The sequence below is a fragment of the Notolepis coatsorum genome (assembly GCF_963971535.1).
Source record: "Notolepis coatsorum genome assembly, contig: SCAFFOLD_158, whole genome shotgun sequence".
In the NCBI taxonomy this organism is placed as follows: domain Eukaryota; kingdom Metazoa; phylum Chordata; class Actinopteri; order Aulopiformes; family Paralepididae; genus Notolepis; species Notolepis coatsorum.
In genome coordinates this window covers 564,781-579,685 of record NW_028172861.1, presented here as the reverse complement: position 1 = coordinate 579,685, position 14,905 = coordinate 564,781, and the positions used below count along the sequence as shown (strand labels likewise).

General features: G+C 44.3%; 1 protein-coding gene across 1 annotated transcript; it reads left to right on the top strand.

Moving 5' to 3' along the window:
• Positions 1-1,014: 1,014 nt before the first annotated feature.
• LOC311247961 (leucine-rich repeat, immunoglobulin-like domain and transmembrane domain-containing protein 2) lies at positions 1,015-9,158 on the top strand (the record flags this gene model as incomplete). Its single annotated transcript, XM_084338935.1, has 3 exons — positions 1,015-1,124; positions 3,514-4,304; positions 8,311-9,158. 3 exons carry the CDS (start codon positions 1,015-1,017, stop codon positions 9,156-9,158), a joined length of 1,749 nt encoding a protein of 582 aa, XP_084195061.1.
• Between the last annotated feature and the right edge of the window lie 5,747 nt (positions 9,159-14,905).

Sequence of the window (14,905 nt, the reverse complement as noted above, 5' to 3'; positions counted from 1 at the left end):
AATCCTCTTTCAGTGCCTCTGTGCCTGTTTTCGTAGGCAGTTAGCCTCTGGTATGCGCGCCATTAGCGTTAGCCACGCTTCTAGGCCTCTTTTTCTTTTGGAAAGAATGATAAAAAAAATAATAATAATATTTAAAAAAAAATTTTTGTTATATTCGACTAAGAGGTTGGCCAGTCGACTACGGCTCCTTTCGACCGATTAGTCGACTAATCGATTAATAGGGGTCAGCCCTAAAGTGCAGACATAAAATCACAGTTTTTCACATCAGGATCTAACATATATTATCGTTATCATATCTCTTTATTAACACAATAATAAAAAGAGTAAAATAGAATAGAGTCAAATTGTGCAATAGTGCAGTGCAATAAAATAGTAGTCAAGTGATGCAATAGTGCAGTGCAATACAAAATGTTCCGAATGACTGTTTTAACAGTTTAAAACCGTCTTTATACCTTACCTGTTTAGTATCCACAGTTTAAAACCTGTCTTCCTTCCTGTTTGATGCCCACTTTGACCCTTCGAACCTCCCTCTCATGGGGGCGCAGTTCCGGGCCTGGTTCTTCCTGCTTGTCTCGATATAGCCACACAGTTCAATAATACCTGACCGTTTAGAAGAACCTGTAATAAAATAGGAAAATAGAATGGGACACAGAGTAAAATAGTGCAATTAAATGAGGCTAATTTGACTGGATACGTGCCCAGTAGTAGTAGTAGTAGTAGTAGTACATTGTTTTCTTGTCGGTGGTGACTGATCAGTTTCCTGTCATGCGGCCAATGACAGGGATATAATACATCCCCTCTCCGTCTAGACGAGACCTACTGACACTGAAGCGCTCTAATCACGCACCGGCCCGATGACCTGGTCACCTCTCGTCTCTCTTATACGCAGTGCCTCTGGGGATTAGGCTTAGTAGCAGGGCTTCTTTGGTCGGCCACAGACGGTTGGTTGACATGGCCTGAGAGAATGAGAATATGGCTCAAGACATTTGTCAATTCCCGCCTTGGACTACTACTATGGACACATTTCGCAACGTATTAGTCGCAGTCGTGTTGCTCACGCGAGGATATCGGGCGTATTCACAGTGTCTGAGCGGGTGCAGCTGCGTCGCGGACCGCCACGGGAGGTAAGAAGGCTCGTCTTTATAATCGTCGGTCGGTCACCTCCAGTCGGAGGTATTAGGGGCAGGCGTTACGTTGTTGTTGATGCTGGTGGTGAAGTCGGTTGCAACATTTTGTTTACGTGAAGATAGATGTTTCATATAGTTGATATGGAATGAATTGCCCCGTGACTATTGAAATGGCTACTGATTTCAGCAGACATTAGGACGAGTAGGTAGGCTAAATGTAGTCTAGAGATAGGTCAAGGTTGTTGCACGATATACTGTATAGCTCTCATTTGCTGTTGTTATGGTGCTACTGTCATGCATTGTTTTATGAAGTTAGATGGGTCTCTAAGGTGAGGCTGTCAATCGATTAAAATATTTAATCTGATTAATCGCATGATTGTCCATAGTTAATTGCATATTTTGTATCTGTTCTAAATCTACCTTAAACGGATGTTTTTCAAGTTTTAATACTCTTATCAACATGAGAGTCAACACATGCTTGCTCTATGCAGCCATTTAACACAAAGGATGACCCTCATGCATTGCAAATTTGCATCAAATACAAAACAAAGTGATGCACACATTAACTTAAAAGAAAATAATAATTTAAAACAATGAATAAAGTGTGCATGAAATAATAGGGGAGAGAAAACGTTAGGAACTTGTTACATTCACCCACACAAGGGCTGAGGACTCACACCCCCGCTCTCTCTCTCTCTCTCTCTCTCTCTCTCTCTCTCTCTCTCTCTCTCTCTCTCTCTCTCTCTCTCTCACACACACACACACTCTCCCAGCTCTCTTTCTCTCTTGCCCCTTCCTCATCTCTCTCACCCCCCCCCTCTCTCTCTCTATCTCTCACACACACACACTTTGAGTCAGAAACAAACAATAATACACCTGAGTGAAGGTTAAACGTGTGCATTAACGTTGCTGATATCAAATCTGGTTGCACGCACGCTAATGACGCCACATGCATGCGCACTTTAACACAACCTTTAATCAGAACAGCATAACTGGACCATACCACTTTAACATAACTTTTAATCAGAGCAGCATAACTGGACCACATACCACTTTAACATGACTTTTAATCAGAGCAGCATGACTGGACCACATACCACTTTAACACAACCTTTAAACAGAGCAGCATAACTGGACCACATACCACTTTAACATAACTTTTAATCAGAGCAGCATAACTGGACCATACCACTTTAACATACCTTTTAATCAGAGCAGCATAACTGGACCACATACCACTTTAACATATCCTTTGATCAGCGCAGCATAACTGGACCACATACCAATTTAACATAACTTTTAATCAGAGCAGCATAACTGGACCATACCACTTTAAAATAACTTTTAATCAGAGCAGCATAACTGGACCATACCACTTTAAAATAACTTTTTATCAGAGCAGCATAACTGGACCATACCACTTTAACATAACTTTTTATCAGAGCAGCATAACTGGACCATACCACTTTAACATAACTTTTAATCAGAGCAGCATAACTGGACCACATACCACTTTAACATAACTTTTAATCAGAGCAGCATAACTGGACCACATACCACTTTAACATATCCTTTGATCAGTGCAGCATAACTGGACCACATACCACTTTAACATAACTTTTAATCAGAGCAGCACAACTGGACCATACCACTTTAACATAACTTTTAATCAGAGCAGCATAACTGGACCACATACCACTTTAACATATCCTTTGATCAGCGCAGCATAACTGGACCATACCACTTTAACATAACTTTTAATCAGAGCAGCATAACTGGACCATACCACTTTAACACAACCTTTAATCAGAACAGCATAACTGGACCATACCACTTTAACATAACTTTTAATCAGAGCAGCATAACTGGACCACATACCACTTTAACATAACCTTTAATCAGAGCAGCATAACTGGACCACATACCACTTTAACATCACCTTTAATCAGAGCAGCATAACTGGACCACACACCACTTTAACACAACCTTTAATCAGAGAAGCATAACTGGACCACATACCACTTTAACATAACCTTTAATTAGAGCAGCATAACTGGACCTCATACCACTTTAACATAACTTTTAATCAGAACAGCATAACTGGACCACATACCACTTTAACATAACCTTTAATCAGAGCAGCATAACTGGACCACATACCACTTTAACATAACCTTTAATCAGGGCAGCATAACTGGACCACATACCACTTTAACATAACATTTAGAGGTCATGGTTTGAGGTTTGAACGCTCACAAGTGCTTTTACTTTTGATACTTAAGTACATTCAATATCAAATATTTCCTCCACCTTTACTTTTAAGTATAATTTAGAATGGAGCACGTTTATGTACCACTGAACGAAACGACGTTGCCTCCCATCGTAGGTCACTCGTGTGCATGGAGGAGGGTGCGTTCGGGGCTCTTCCAGAGAACCTTCCACACGACGTGACCAAGATACGCATCGAGAAGTCCCACTTCACCGAGATACCCAGAGGAGCGTTCTCAGGAACGCCCGGCTTGGAAAACCTGTGGCTGAACTTCAACGACATCACCGTGATGAACTCGAAGGGCCTCAAGGGTTTGGGGAACTTAACGGAGCTCCGTCTGCAGGGCAACAAGTTGCGATCGGTGCCGTGGACGGCGTTCGAGGACACGCCCGCCCTGAAGATACTGGACCTGAAGCACAACCGGCTGGACGTCCTGCCGGAGTACGCGCTGAGGTTCCTGCCGGGCCTGACCTACTTCGACGTGTCCTTCAACCGGCTGACGGTCGTCTCCAAGGAGGTCTTCCTAAACTGGCCCCTTTATCGGAAGATACACAGCGCCGGCGAGGGGCAGGCGAGCGGCTTCGCGTCCAACGTCGTCCTGGCGCTTCACGACAACCTGTGGCTCTGCGACTGCCGCCTGAAGGGCTTCGTGGAGTTCGTCCGGTCGCTCCGCCCGCCCGTCATCCTGATGAACTCCTACCTGACCTGCTCGGGGCCGGAGCGCAGGGCCGGGAGGTTCTTCCTGGAGGTGGAGCTGGGGGCGTGCACCAAGCCCGTCGCCGCCACTCCGTTCGCCAACATCACCGCGCCGGCGGGGGGGAACATCACCCTGCGCTGCTTGGCCAAGGCCAGGCCGGAGCCCGAGGTGTGGTGGACGTACAGTCTGAAGATAATCAGAGGCTTTCATGGTGAGTGAGCGTCATGTCGACACAGGCTATCCAAAACTAGCTTAGAGGTGCTGTGAGTGGTATTTCTTGTGTCTAAATAAGTGGTCTACGTGTTAAAATAATATCTCTACATTCTGACAGCCATCACTGATATAGAGTGTCTGGTCAGTAACATGGGTCTCCCAGTCCCTCCTGCTCTGCAGTAAACAGCCATCACTGATATAGAGTGTCTGGTCAGTAACATGGGTCTCCCAGTCCCTCCACTCTGCAGTAAACAGCCATCACTGATACAGAGTGTCTGGTCAGTAACATGGGTCTCCCAGTCCCTCTGCTCTGCAGTAAACAGTCATCACTGATATAGTGTCTGGTCAGTAACATGGGTCTCCCAGTCCCTCCACTCTGCAGTAAACAGTCATCACTGATATACAGTGTCTGGTCGGTAACATGGGTCTCTCAGTCCCTCCTGCTCTGCAGTAAACAGTCATCACTGATATAGAGTGTCTGGTCAGTAACATGGGTCTCCCAGTCCCTCCTCTCTGCAGTAAACAGCCATCACTGATATAGAGTGTCTGGTCAGTAACATGGGTCTCCCAGTCCCTCCACTCTGCAGTAAACAGTCATCACTGATATAGAGTGTCTGGTCAGTAACATGGGTCTGCCAGTCCCTCCACTCTGCAGTAAACAGCCATCACTGATATAGAGTGTCTGGTCAGTAACATGGGTCTCCAAGTCCCTCCGCTCTGCAGTAAACAGTCATCACTGATATAGAGTGTCTGGTCAGTAACATGGGTCTCCCAGTCCCTCCGCTCTGCAGTAAACAGTCATCACTGATATAGAGTGTCTGGTCAGTAACATGGGTCTCCCAGTCCCTCCGCTCTGCAGTAAACAGTCATCACTGATATAGAGTGTCTGGTCAGTAACATGGGTCTGACCGTCTGACAGTCATCACTGATATAGAGTGTTTGGTCAGTAACATGGGTCTCCCAGTCCCTCCTCTCTGCAGTAAACACAAAATACATTCCCTGGTATCCCTTCCCACTTTATCCAATCAGGAGATAGAACCCTAGATATGTTTCTTATTTCAAGAAATCTTGCAGAGCCAAATTAGCTGGCAGATTATTTTACTTGTTTCAAGCACATATTTATTTTTTATTTCTTACTATTTTTGTCAGACCATTTTTGCAGTGTGGAGTTCTCTCTCCTGATTGGTTAAAGTGAGAACGGGAAACCAGAAACTGTATTTTCCCCAAGGCACACCAAAGGTCAACCCAGAATCCCAAGGCACACCAAAGGTCAACCCAGAATCCCAAGGCACACCGACTTAAAGTCATTGTAATCAGTTATGGAGATTGTCTCAAACGTCATGATTATATTGTCATTAGAGATATTTTCCCTATGATATTGTTGTATAATCCTATACAAAACCTAAGGTTTATTCGCAGTACAATGAGGTTGTTATCTGGAAGGAGGAAAAGATCATAAGTGATAGAATTTGGTCTCCTCATCTGACTTCCAATATAGCCAGCAAGGAATAAACGTGCAGTCCAGACCACAGAGTTCGAATTCAAACTCATGTATTTATTTGCCTCGGCGGCCCAGAGTGAATTAAAAGTCTGTCTTGTACAAAGGATCAACAAGGTTTGCATCTCAAAACCCCAACATGTACATACAACAGTCATTGTTAACTCTTTCAATGCCATGCCTGGTTTTCCGTTTTACCGCTTGAATGCCACCATCCGCGCCAATGTTAACGTTAATATCGCCTAATCTATGTTTTAAATTATGGCTATGTGTCTAATCTGCCCATCGCATTATCAAATACTATTTTCCAGTCAGTGCTGTGAAGGCAGATTCTTTTTTTATCGCGTCGTTTCCGTTTCAGAGCAGTTAGAAAAGCCCCCGTTTTGATATAAAAACAGCTCATTCTGGAGCATTCTATGAAAATCGTCTTTTAGTGGAATATTCCACAACGTTGATATTCGTCTGCCTTTTTATGAATCGTTTTCAAATAAACGCTAGATGATCAATATTATACGTGCACGCACGCACATTACGGCCGCGCACTGATAATCGCCCCGTTGATTTCCTCTCGGACTTTTACAATGAAACCGAAAGAAGACATTTCACAAAACAGCTTATAACTTCATCAAACTTACTCCGATTATCCTACCACTGATAACACAGAGTCCTTACCTGACATCAGATGGTATCCAACTGGTATATTCCAATTCCTGATCACCATTCGAAAAAATCGATAAGTGTATGGATCCAACGCGACACAGTAGATCTCTATGATCCGCGGGGATCTGAGGCTCCAGAATGAACTGTGGTAACCCCGGCTGGATCAGTGAACTGGAAAATGTGGAGTACCGGATTTTTTTCCCCATTCATTTTCATTGAGTCCATTCCAAAATCACTTATGTCATCTGGGAGACGACAGGGGGCGCTTTTTTCCACAGTGATTGTCGGCGCCCCTCGGCTATACTCGGGTAGGCTCGGGTGATGCAATAATTTTTCAGATCGCAAAAATAAAAAAAATCTGAGAAATCTCGTGAGTGGCTAGCAACCACCTATAAGTGGCACTGAAAGAGTTAACATCAATGAAAATAGAGAATCTACTGTAAGCCCTTTTCATATGAGTAAGCCTGGTTTCTAAGATAAGTATCTTTACATTCTATTCTAACCAACCATGGGGCCATCCAGCTTACTTACATGAAAATCAGCCGATAGCATTCTCTGGGTTGGGAGCGGGGAGCCGCAGACCTGGGGCGGTCTGGGCTCCTGAATTAACACTGTTTTGCTCTTAAATACTATAATTTCCCACCAATAGTAGCACATTTTAATAATACGTTTGGTCCAATCCGGTTGGTTCTTCTGTGGGGGTTGGTGTCAATGGCCCCCTCCTTTGGGCTGTGGCCTCTCATGTTTGGACAGGGAGGGGGGGGGGGGCTGCCTGTGGCCCCCGTCGGTGTCTCCTCTGAATGCATCAACATTCCTTCGTGTACCATTATTAATTTTCCAATCTATATGGTTTGTGTAATGACCTATAGACCTCTCATATCATCCCAGTACAGTCATTGCTTCTAGGCTGATATCAGACATCATATAGGAGACCACACCAACCTTTATTTACCAGATCATATAACTGTGATAACTATACCAGGATTCTTAATTCTAAATATCTATATAGATGTTTTTATTGGTTTCTTTATAGAGTTGTCAATCCAATCAAAGCCAATCAAGTATCATGCTTTTTCATTTAACTTTGAAACATGTCCTTATTGATTAATGATCTTTAGTCCTGTCTTATACTATCAGAGCCAGTTATCTGGTCTCTGCTGTCGCTGCTGAAATCTGCTAACAGTTGAGTGTGACTTTTCAGTTCCTTTGTTCTAGTGTTGAGTACATCTGCTAGTGGGGGTTGAAATAACTGTTCCTGCTGTTATCTGATGCAACTGTCTCTAGAATCGTTCCTCATTTAGCCCTGCAACCCACTCTGCTGCTAAAAAGTATACAAGGCATAATATTATGGTTTTACTCTTGGCTTACCTTTTGATACTAAACAGTTGATTAATAGATAACTTTGTTTGTGAATTAGTGTCCATGACTAATCATCCTGTAAGTTTATTCTGCTCTTCAACAAGTCTAAGCTGGTCTGCCCTGTGTTCAACCCAGCTGTCTCTGTAACACCAGTATCAGCTCCTTACTTTAGCACTGAAAATCCATTCTGCTGTTGAAAGGTACACCTGGCTTTTACATTATGGTTCTCTAATTATTCACACATATTAGTTATGAAATTCAAGGTCAATATTACCACAATATCAATATGACTGATGCAGTTAGAAAACTATGTTTTCATGCTTTATTTGTTTTAAACAAGACGATTTAGAAATGGGCAATGGGGAAATACATTGCGTTTTCAAGATGGCGGACCGGCCCGGAAACAGCAATGATGTAACCACTACACCTCCCTCCACCAGGTGATCGTGGAACACAACTCTCCCCTTTTGTCTCCCCCCCCCCCCAGAGTCCCAGGAGAGGGTGGCCGAGGACACCGTCAGCTCCCACCTGGTGATCCCCTCCCTCCAGCTGGGCGACCGCGGCCTCTACACCTGCGCCGCCAACAACTTCGTGGGCAACTCCTCCGCGGCGGTCCTGCTGGACGTCCGCCTCCCCGACGGCTCCCCGTCGTCCCTCTACCCACCGGGCGGCGCCCCACCCCCGGCCGCCGCGCCCCCCACCGCCGAGGTCAGCGTCTACATCGACATCCGCATCGTCAAGCAGACGGTGCGCGGCATCACCGTGGAGTGGTACGCCGTGCTGGAGCGCCCCGCCGACACCTGGTTCACCGTCCACTTCGGCCGCTCGGGCTCCGGCGAGAAGCGGGAGCTGATCTCCGTGGGGCCCGGCATCAACTCCTACTCCGTGTCGGGCCTGGCGTCCGCCACCAAGTACGACATGTGCGTCACCGTGAAGAACCGGGCGCCGCGGCCCGGCCAGTGCGTGGTGTTCATGACGGGCAGCGACGTGACCGAGAAGGAGCAGAAGGAGAAGCTGATCCACGTCCTGGTGATCGTGCTGGCCATGGTGCTGGCCGTGCCGGTGGGCATGTACGCCTGCACCACCGACGCCAAGTTCAACTGCCTGGAGCGCGTGGCGGACTACTGGAGGAACCGGCGGCGGGAGCGCGACGCGGCGGAGCGGCCACTGGGGGGCGGCGAGAGGCAGGGCACGTTCGACAGCCTGCAGGCGGCCAGCGACGACGGCCTGGTGAACAGGGAGTCCAGCGAGGACATGAAGGTGAGGAGGAGGTCCGAGGACCGGCCGCACAAGGTCAAGGGGGACGGCGGCCGGCTCGCGGCGGAGCTCTATTGAGGCGAGACGCGGTGGGATATACTGCTCCTGTTGTTTCAAGTTTCAAGTTTCTTTATTTAGTTGTTGTCATACAAAAATACAGAATACTTTTATATGAAATGCTTTTTTCTCTGTTTTGCTCCTGAGAGCGTGCTAGATAAAAAATAGATGAAGTATATAAAGTATAAAAAAAATATATATATATATATATATATATATATATATATATATATATATATATATATACATATATATTATATAAATTTATTACATGGCGTTTTAACATTCGCCGAAATGCTTGATTGTGATTGGTCAATAGCGCTCGTCAGAGGTCCGTTATGTAAGGGATAATGTATAATGTATAAAATAATTGACCGACACAGAGTTTAAAATACCGAGCCACCTCGGCGAGGTGTTTTAAACGTCAGTGAAGGTCAATTATTTTGCGACAATGATCGAGTATAGCTATACATTATCCCGCTTATTACATGGCTAACTTACTAACAATATACCTAATTCATTTTACATCGACTCGCAACAGTAACACTGGTTCAACTTCTGGCTCCGCTGAGTGCTCGTCGCTCCGCCCCCCAGCAGCTTCCCCGGCAGCCGGCAGTTTGCACTGATGTCAGTGGGCTTGATTGCGAACAGCTGCGCACAGCGGCCATTATTGTGGGCTTGATTACAGCGGTCATTATTGTCCCACAGCGGTCATTATTGTCTGATAACTGACCTCTGACGCGCGCTATTGATCAATCACAAGCAAGCATTTCGGCGAATGTGAAAACGCCATGTAATAATACTCGATAACGGACCTCTGCCGAGCAATAATGACCGCTGTGCGCAGCTGGACCAATCAAGCCCACTGACACACAGATCGCAGTCATGAAAGCTGCTCAGCATATGCACAGCTGCACTCAGTCATCAGTGCAATCAGACCACAGACCTGCCGGCTGCCGGCGATGACAGCGGGAGCGACAGAACAGAACTGCGTCTGCATTTTGATCTCGTCTTGTCGATGGTGTAAAATGAATTAGGTATATTGTTAGTAAGTTAGCCATGTAATACGCGGGATAATGTATAGCCTATACTCGGTCATTGTTGCGAAATAATTGACCTTCACTGACGTTTAAAACACCTCGGCGAGGCGCCTCGGTATTTTAAACTCCGTGTCGGTCAATTATTTTGCGACAATGACCTCGTAGCTATACATTATTATATGTGTCATCGCATGTTTCAACGTTTATTTTTTCAATCGTATTTAGATTAAGGGTGCTGTGAGTGGTATTTTTTGTGTTTAAAATACGTGGTCTACGTGTTAAAATAATAGCTCTACGTTCTGACAGCCATCACTGATACAGAGTGTCTGGTCGGTAACATGGGTCTGACAGCCATCACTGATATAGAGTGTCTGGTCAGTAACATGGGTCTGACAGCCATCACTGATACAGAGTGTCTGGTCAGTAACATGGGTCTGACAGCCATCACTGATACAGAGTGTCTGGTCAGTAACATGGGTCTGACAGCCATCACTGATACAGAGTGTCTGGTCAGTAACATGGGTCTGACAGCCATCACTGATACAGAGTGTCTGGTCAGTAACATGGGTCTGACAGCCATCACTGATATAGAGTGTCTGGTCAGTAACATGGGTCTGACAGCCATCACTGATACAGAGTGTCTGGTCAGTAACATGGGTCTGACAGCCATCACTGATACAGAGTGTCTGGTCAGTAACATGGGTCTGACAGCCATCACTGATACAGAGTGTCTGGTCAGTAACATGGGTCTGACAGCCATCACTGATACAGAGTGTCTGGTCAGTAACATGGGTCTGACAGCCATCACTGATACAGAGTGTCTGGTCAGTAACATGGGTCTGACAGCCATCACTGATACAGAGTGTCTGGTCAGTAACATGGGTCTGACAGTCCCTGAGCTCTGCAGTAAACAGAAAATAAATGTCCTGGTATCCCGTTCTCACTTTATCCAATCCGGAGAGAGAACTCCGCACTGAAAAAGTAATATAATAATAATATAATCTGCTGGTGTAGTAAACAAATCTGACCTGGCAATTTCCTCAAATAAGTAAAAAATATCTACTGTAGGGTTCCCTCTCTTGATTGGATAAAGTGGAAACGGGATACAAAAAAAAACCTGTTTACTGCAGAGTGGAGGGACTAGGAGACCCATGTGATGACTGTCCGAATGTAGAGCTATTTAACACTTATTTTAACAAGAAAATACCACTTACAGTACCTTTAATTAAGTAAATAAACCTGACTGGTGTAGATCACCTGTATTGGTGTTCTCATCTTGGCGCACAAGAGTTTGTGGCTGTCTATGAAAAACTGTCATCGCAATATTATCTCTACAGTATTGGGTAGAGAGTAGAATATGAAACAATGTTCTGAAGGATTATCTGCCTTGCTTTTACTCTCATATCTTCCTCTGTTCCAGGCCTGGGGGTTGTGAAATGATGACCGTTGTCTCAAGGACGTACTCCGTGGCTTTGCCCCTGTGAAGATAAAGGGCTGTAGCCACAATTATAGCTATAACATAACATACATTATGTACCTTTATTTCTGTGGTCGATTAGTACTTTATTCACGGTGTCTGCTGAGTCCGTGTTGCTCCTCTACTGTCTCCCTCTCAGCCTTCCAACTATCTCAGTAAAGAAAATGAATATTAAAGGGAATCAAAAGAAAAAAAGCAATAAAGACTTTACTTTTATTTTTTCCCATTGTTATCCTTGATTTCTTCACATTAAGCACTTTAATGTTTTTTTGTGTTGGGTCTTTTTGTCTCCTTGTCACTGTTGTCTGTCTTGATATACCCATGTCAATTTAGTTTAGTTCCACATAAAAAAAATATATATATATATTATATTTAATATTATATTGAAAATAAAATATTTCTAATAAAAATATGTAAAATCAGACAAGAGACGACACAGTGGAGTTGGTGAAGCTACTGTCTATTAGTACTTTACCAACGAAAAATGCCTTCATTTAGTTTTCTACCAAAAACCTGTGTGTGATGTGTTTCACCGTAGAGTAACCGGTTGGTGTTGGGGATGTTTTCATGTGTTTCACCTAGTGCTGTCAATCGATAAAAATATTTAATCTGATTAATCGCATGATTGTCCATAGTCAACTTGCGATTAATCGCAAATTAATCGCATTTTCTTTTTTTTTATATTTTTTATCTACCTCCTTAAACAGATATTTTTCTGGTTCCAAGTTTTAATACTCTTATCAACATGAGAGTCAACAAATGCTTGCTTTATGCAGCCATTTAACACAAAAGGATGACCCTCATGCATTGCAAATTTGCCTCAAATTCAAAACAGAGTGACGCACAAAACAACTTAAAAGAAAATAATAATTTAAAACAATGAATAAAGTGTGCATGAAATAATAGGGGAAAGAAAACGTTAGGAACTTGTTACATTCACCTATACAAGGGCTGAGGACTCACACTCTCTCTCTCTCTCTCTCTCTCTCTCTCTCTCTCTCTCTCTCTCCTCTCTCTCTCTCTCTCTCTCTCTCTCTCTCTCTCTCTCTCTCTCTCTCTCTCTCTCTCAAACGCAGACCAGCAGAGGATAGACAGGAGGCAGAGGTTGAATCTTGAATTTGAGCACTGCTCCTTTAATTTCAATAAGTGTGGCTCAAAAACAAAGTGAGAGGGCAAGTCTCCCAAAACGTGCTAAATGCCCTAAAAATAATAAACACTTTAAATAATATTATCCTCCGTGACAAGGAGCGATAGAGACTTTGACAAGAGAAGTAATGCTACTCACAATAGTGTTCAGCGAACGGCTGACAAACACAAAGCGATACACGACAGGAATACGACTACTCACTGTACGGCTGACAAACAAAAGGGTACGGGGTAAAGAGAGCTTCACAACGGTGAACAGCATAACCAATAACCAGACAGGATTACCCGGGGTGAACAGATTAATGACGCGACAGGGAAGTCAGGGCAGACCACACTTAAATACACAGACTGATTGACACAAGAGGGTAATTGGTAGGGCTGTACCCGACTAAGGATTTTGGATCGTCGACTAGGATTGGCCAAAATTTGACGCTAGTCGACAAATTGGTCGACAAAAAAAAGTATAATATTTTTTTATTTATTTTTTTTTAAATTTAATTCATTTTTTATTTTGTATCATTCCATTTGGGCTGTGGGGGGTGCTTAATGTCTGAAGGAGTCGACTGAAGGCTTCTTGTCCTCTGCAAAAGCATGCAATTGGTCCACTGATGGATACATCTTGATATTTGTCTAGTCTAGTGTGTTCATTAGACGGGTGAAATCCTCTTTCAGTGCCTCTGTGCCTGTTTTCTTAGGCAGGTAGCCTCTGGTATGCGTGCCATTAGCGTTAGCCACGCTTCTAGGCCTCTTTTCTTTTGGAAAGAATGATAAAAAATAAAATAAAATAAATACAAATGTATTCGACTAAGAGGTTGGCCAGTCGACTACGGCTCCTTTCGACCGATTAGTCGACTAATCGACTAATAGGGGTCAGCCCTGGTAATGAGACACAGCTGGGTGGAACAGAGTGAACAACCTGCGGAAAAATACTGAAACAAGACTAAAGACTAAATAACACATAGAGATACAGACACAGGGGAGACAACAACACTAGACTAGACAATGGGGCACACAACACAGACATCAGATACACAGACAACAGATTAGTGAGGATGACAGAGAACAAATTAATAAACATTGACAGACACAAATGCAGTAGCGTATATTGTTCATAAGGGGAGGTGGAGAAAGTCCAAGGGCAGGTGGGAGTTGTGAAGCAGGACCGGGGGGAACGTTACACCCCCCCCCCCCCCCCCCCTCTCTCTCTCTCTCTCTCTCTCTCTCTCTCTCTCTCTCTCTCTCTCTCTCTCTCTCTCTCTATCTCTATCTCTATCTCTATCTCTATCTCTATCTCTATCTCTCTCTATCTCTATCTCTCTCACACACTGTTATGTACTAGAGGCCTGGTCACTCCTGTGTCACCGGGCATGCAGGTGAGGCCTGCCAATTAGCCAATTAGTGCTGATTGGTTACCTGCTGGGGAGCTTTAAAGGCAGACCTAGTAACACACATGCACTGTCTGTGCCTAGAGAAAGAGCTGTCAGGTTCTTACAGTCCTTGTCCGTTGGGTTACCAGTACATAGTTTATAGTTATATTAGTAGTTCCTTGCTATAGTAGCATTTTGAGTTAGAGCACGGGGTTTTGGTGTCGGTTTTGCACATAGGTTGCGCCCCTTGAGCCAGGGTCGTAACAGTTGGGCGCTCGTCCGGGATCTTTTACCTCTAGAAATTTGTTTGGTGGTTTTTTTTTGTGTTACACGGGGTGTCATGGTATTATGGTTTGGGTGGTGTTCGTTACATATGGTGTAACGTGGGGGCTGAGCCATTTCATCAAACAGGTGAGTATGCCGTATTTGTTTGTAATTTGATGTGACTACTTATGCTGTTAAAATATATAGTTTAGTAGGCACCACATGTAGATAGGGACATTATTTTCTGGTTGTTGGTTAGCGTCCTGTGCACCACGTACTCCTGGGGCGGTCAATGAAATGATTGGTATATGATCTTTGACTGGTAGCAGATGTGGTTGAAGAAGGTTAGGTCTACAGGGCATTAGTTTAAGGGTAGGTAGATTAGGGCGGCCAGAAAACACAGGTAGTGTGGTAGGGCTTGATTTAGTGTTTCTTAGGGTAGACATGTGGTGGGCCGTTTTTTTTTCTGCAGTT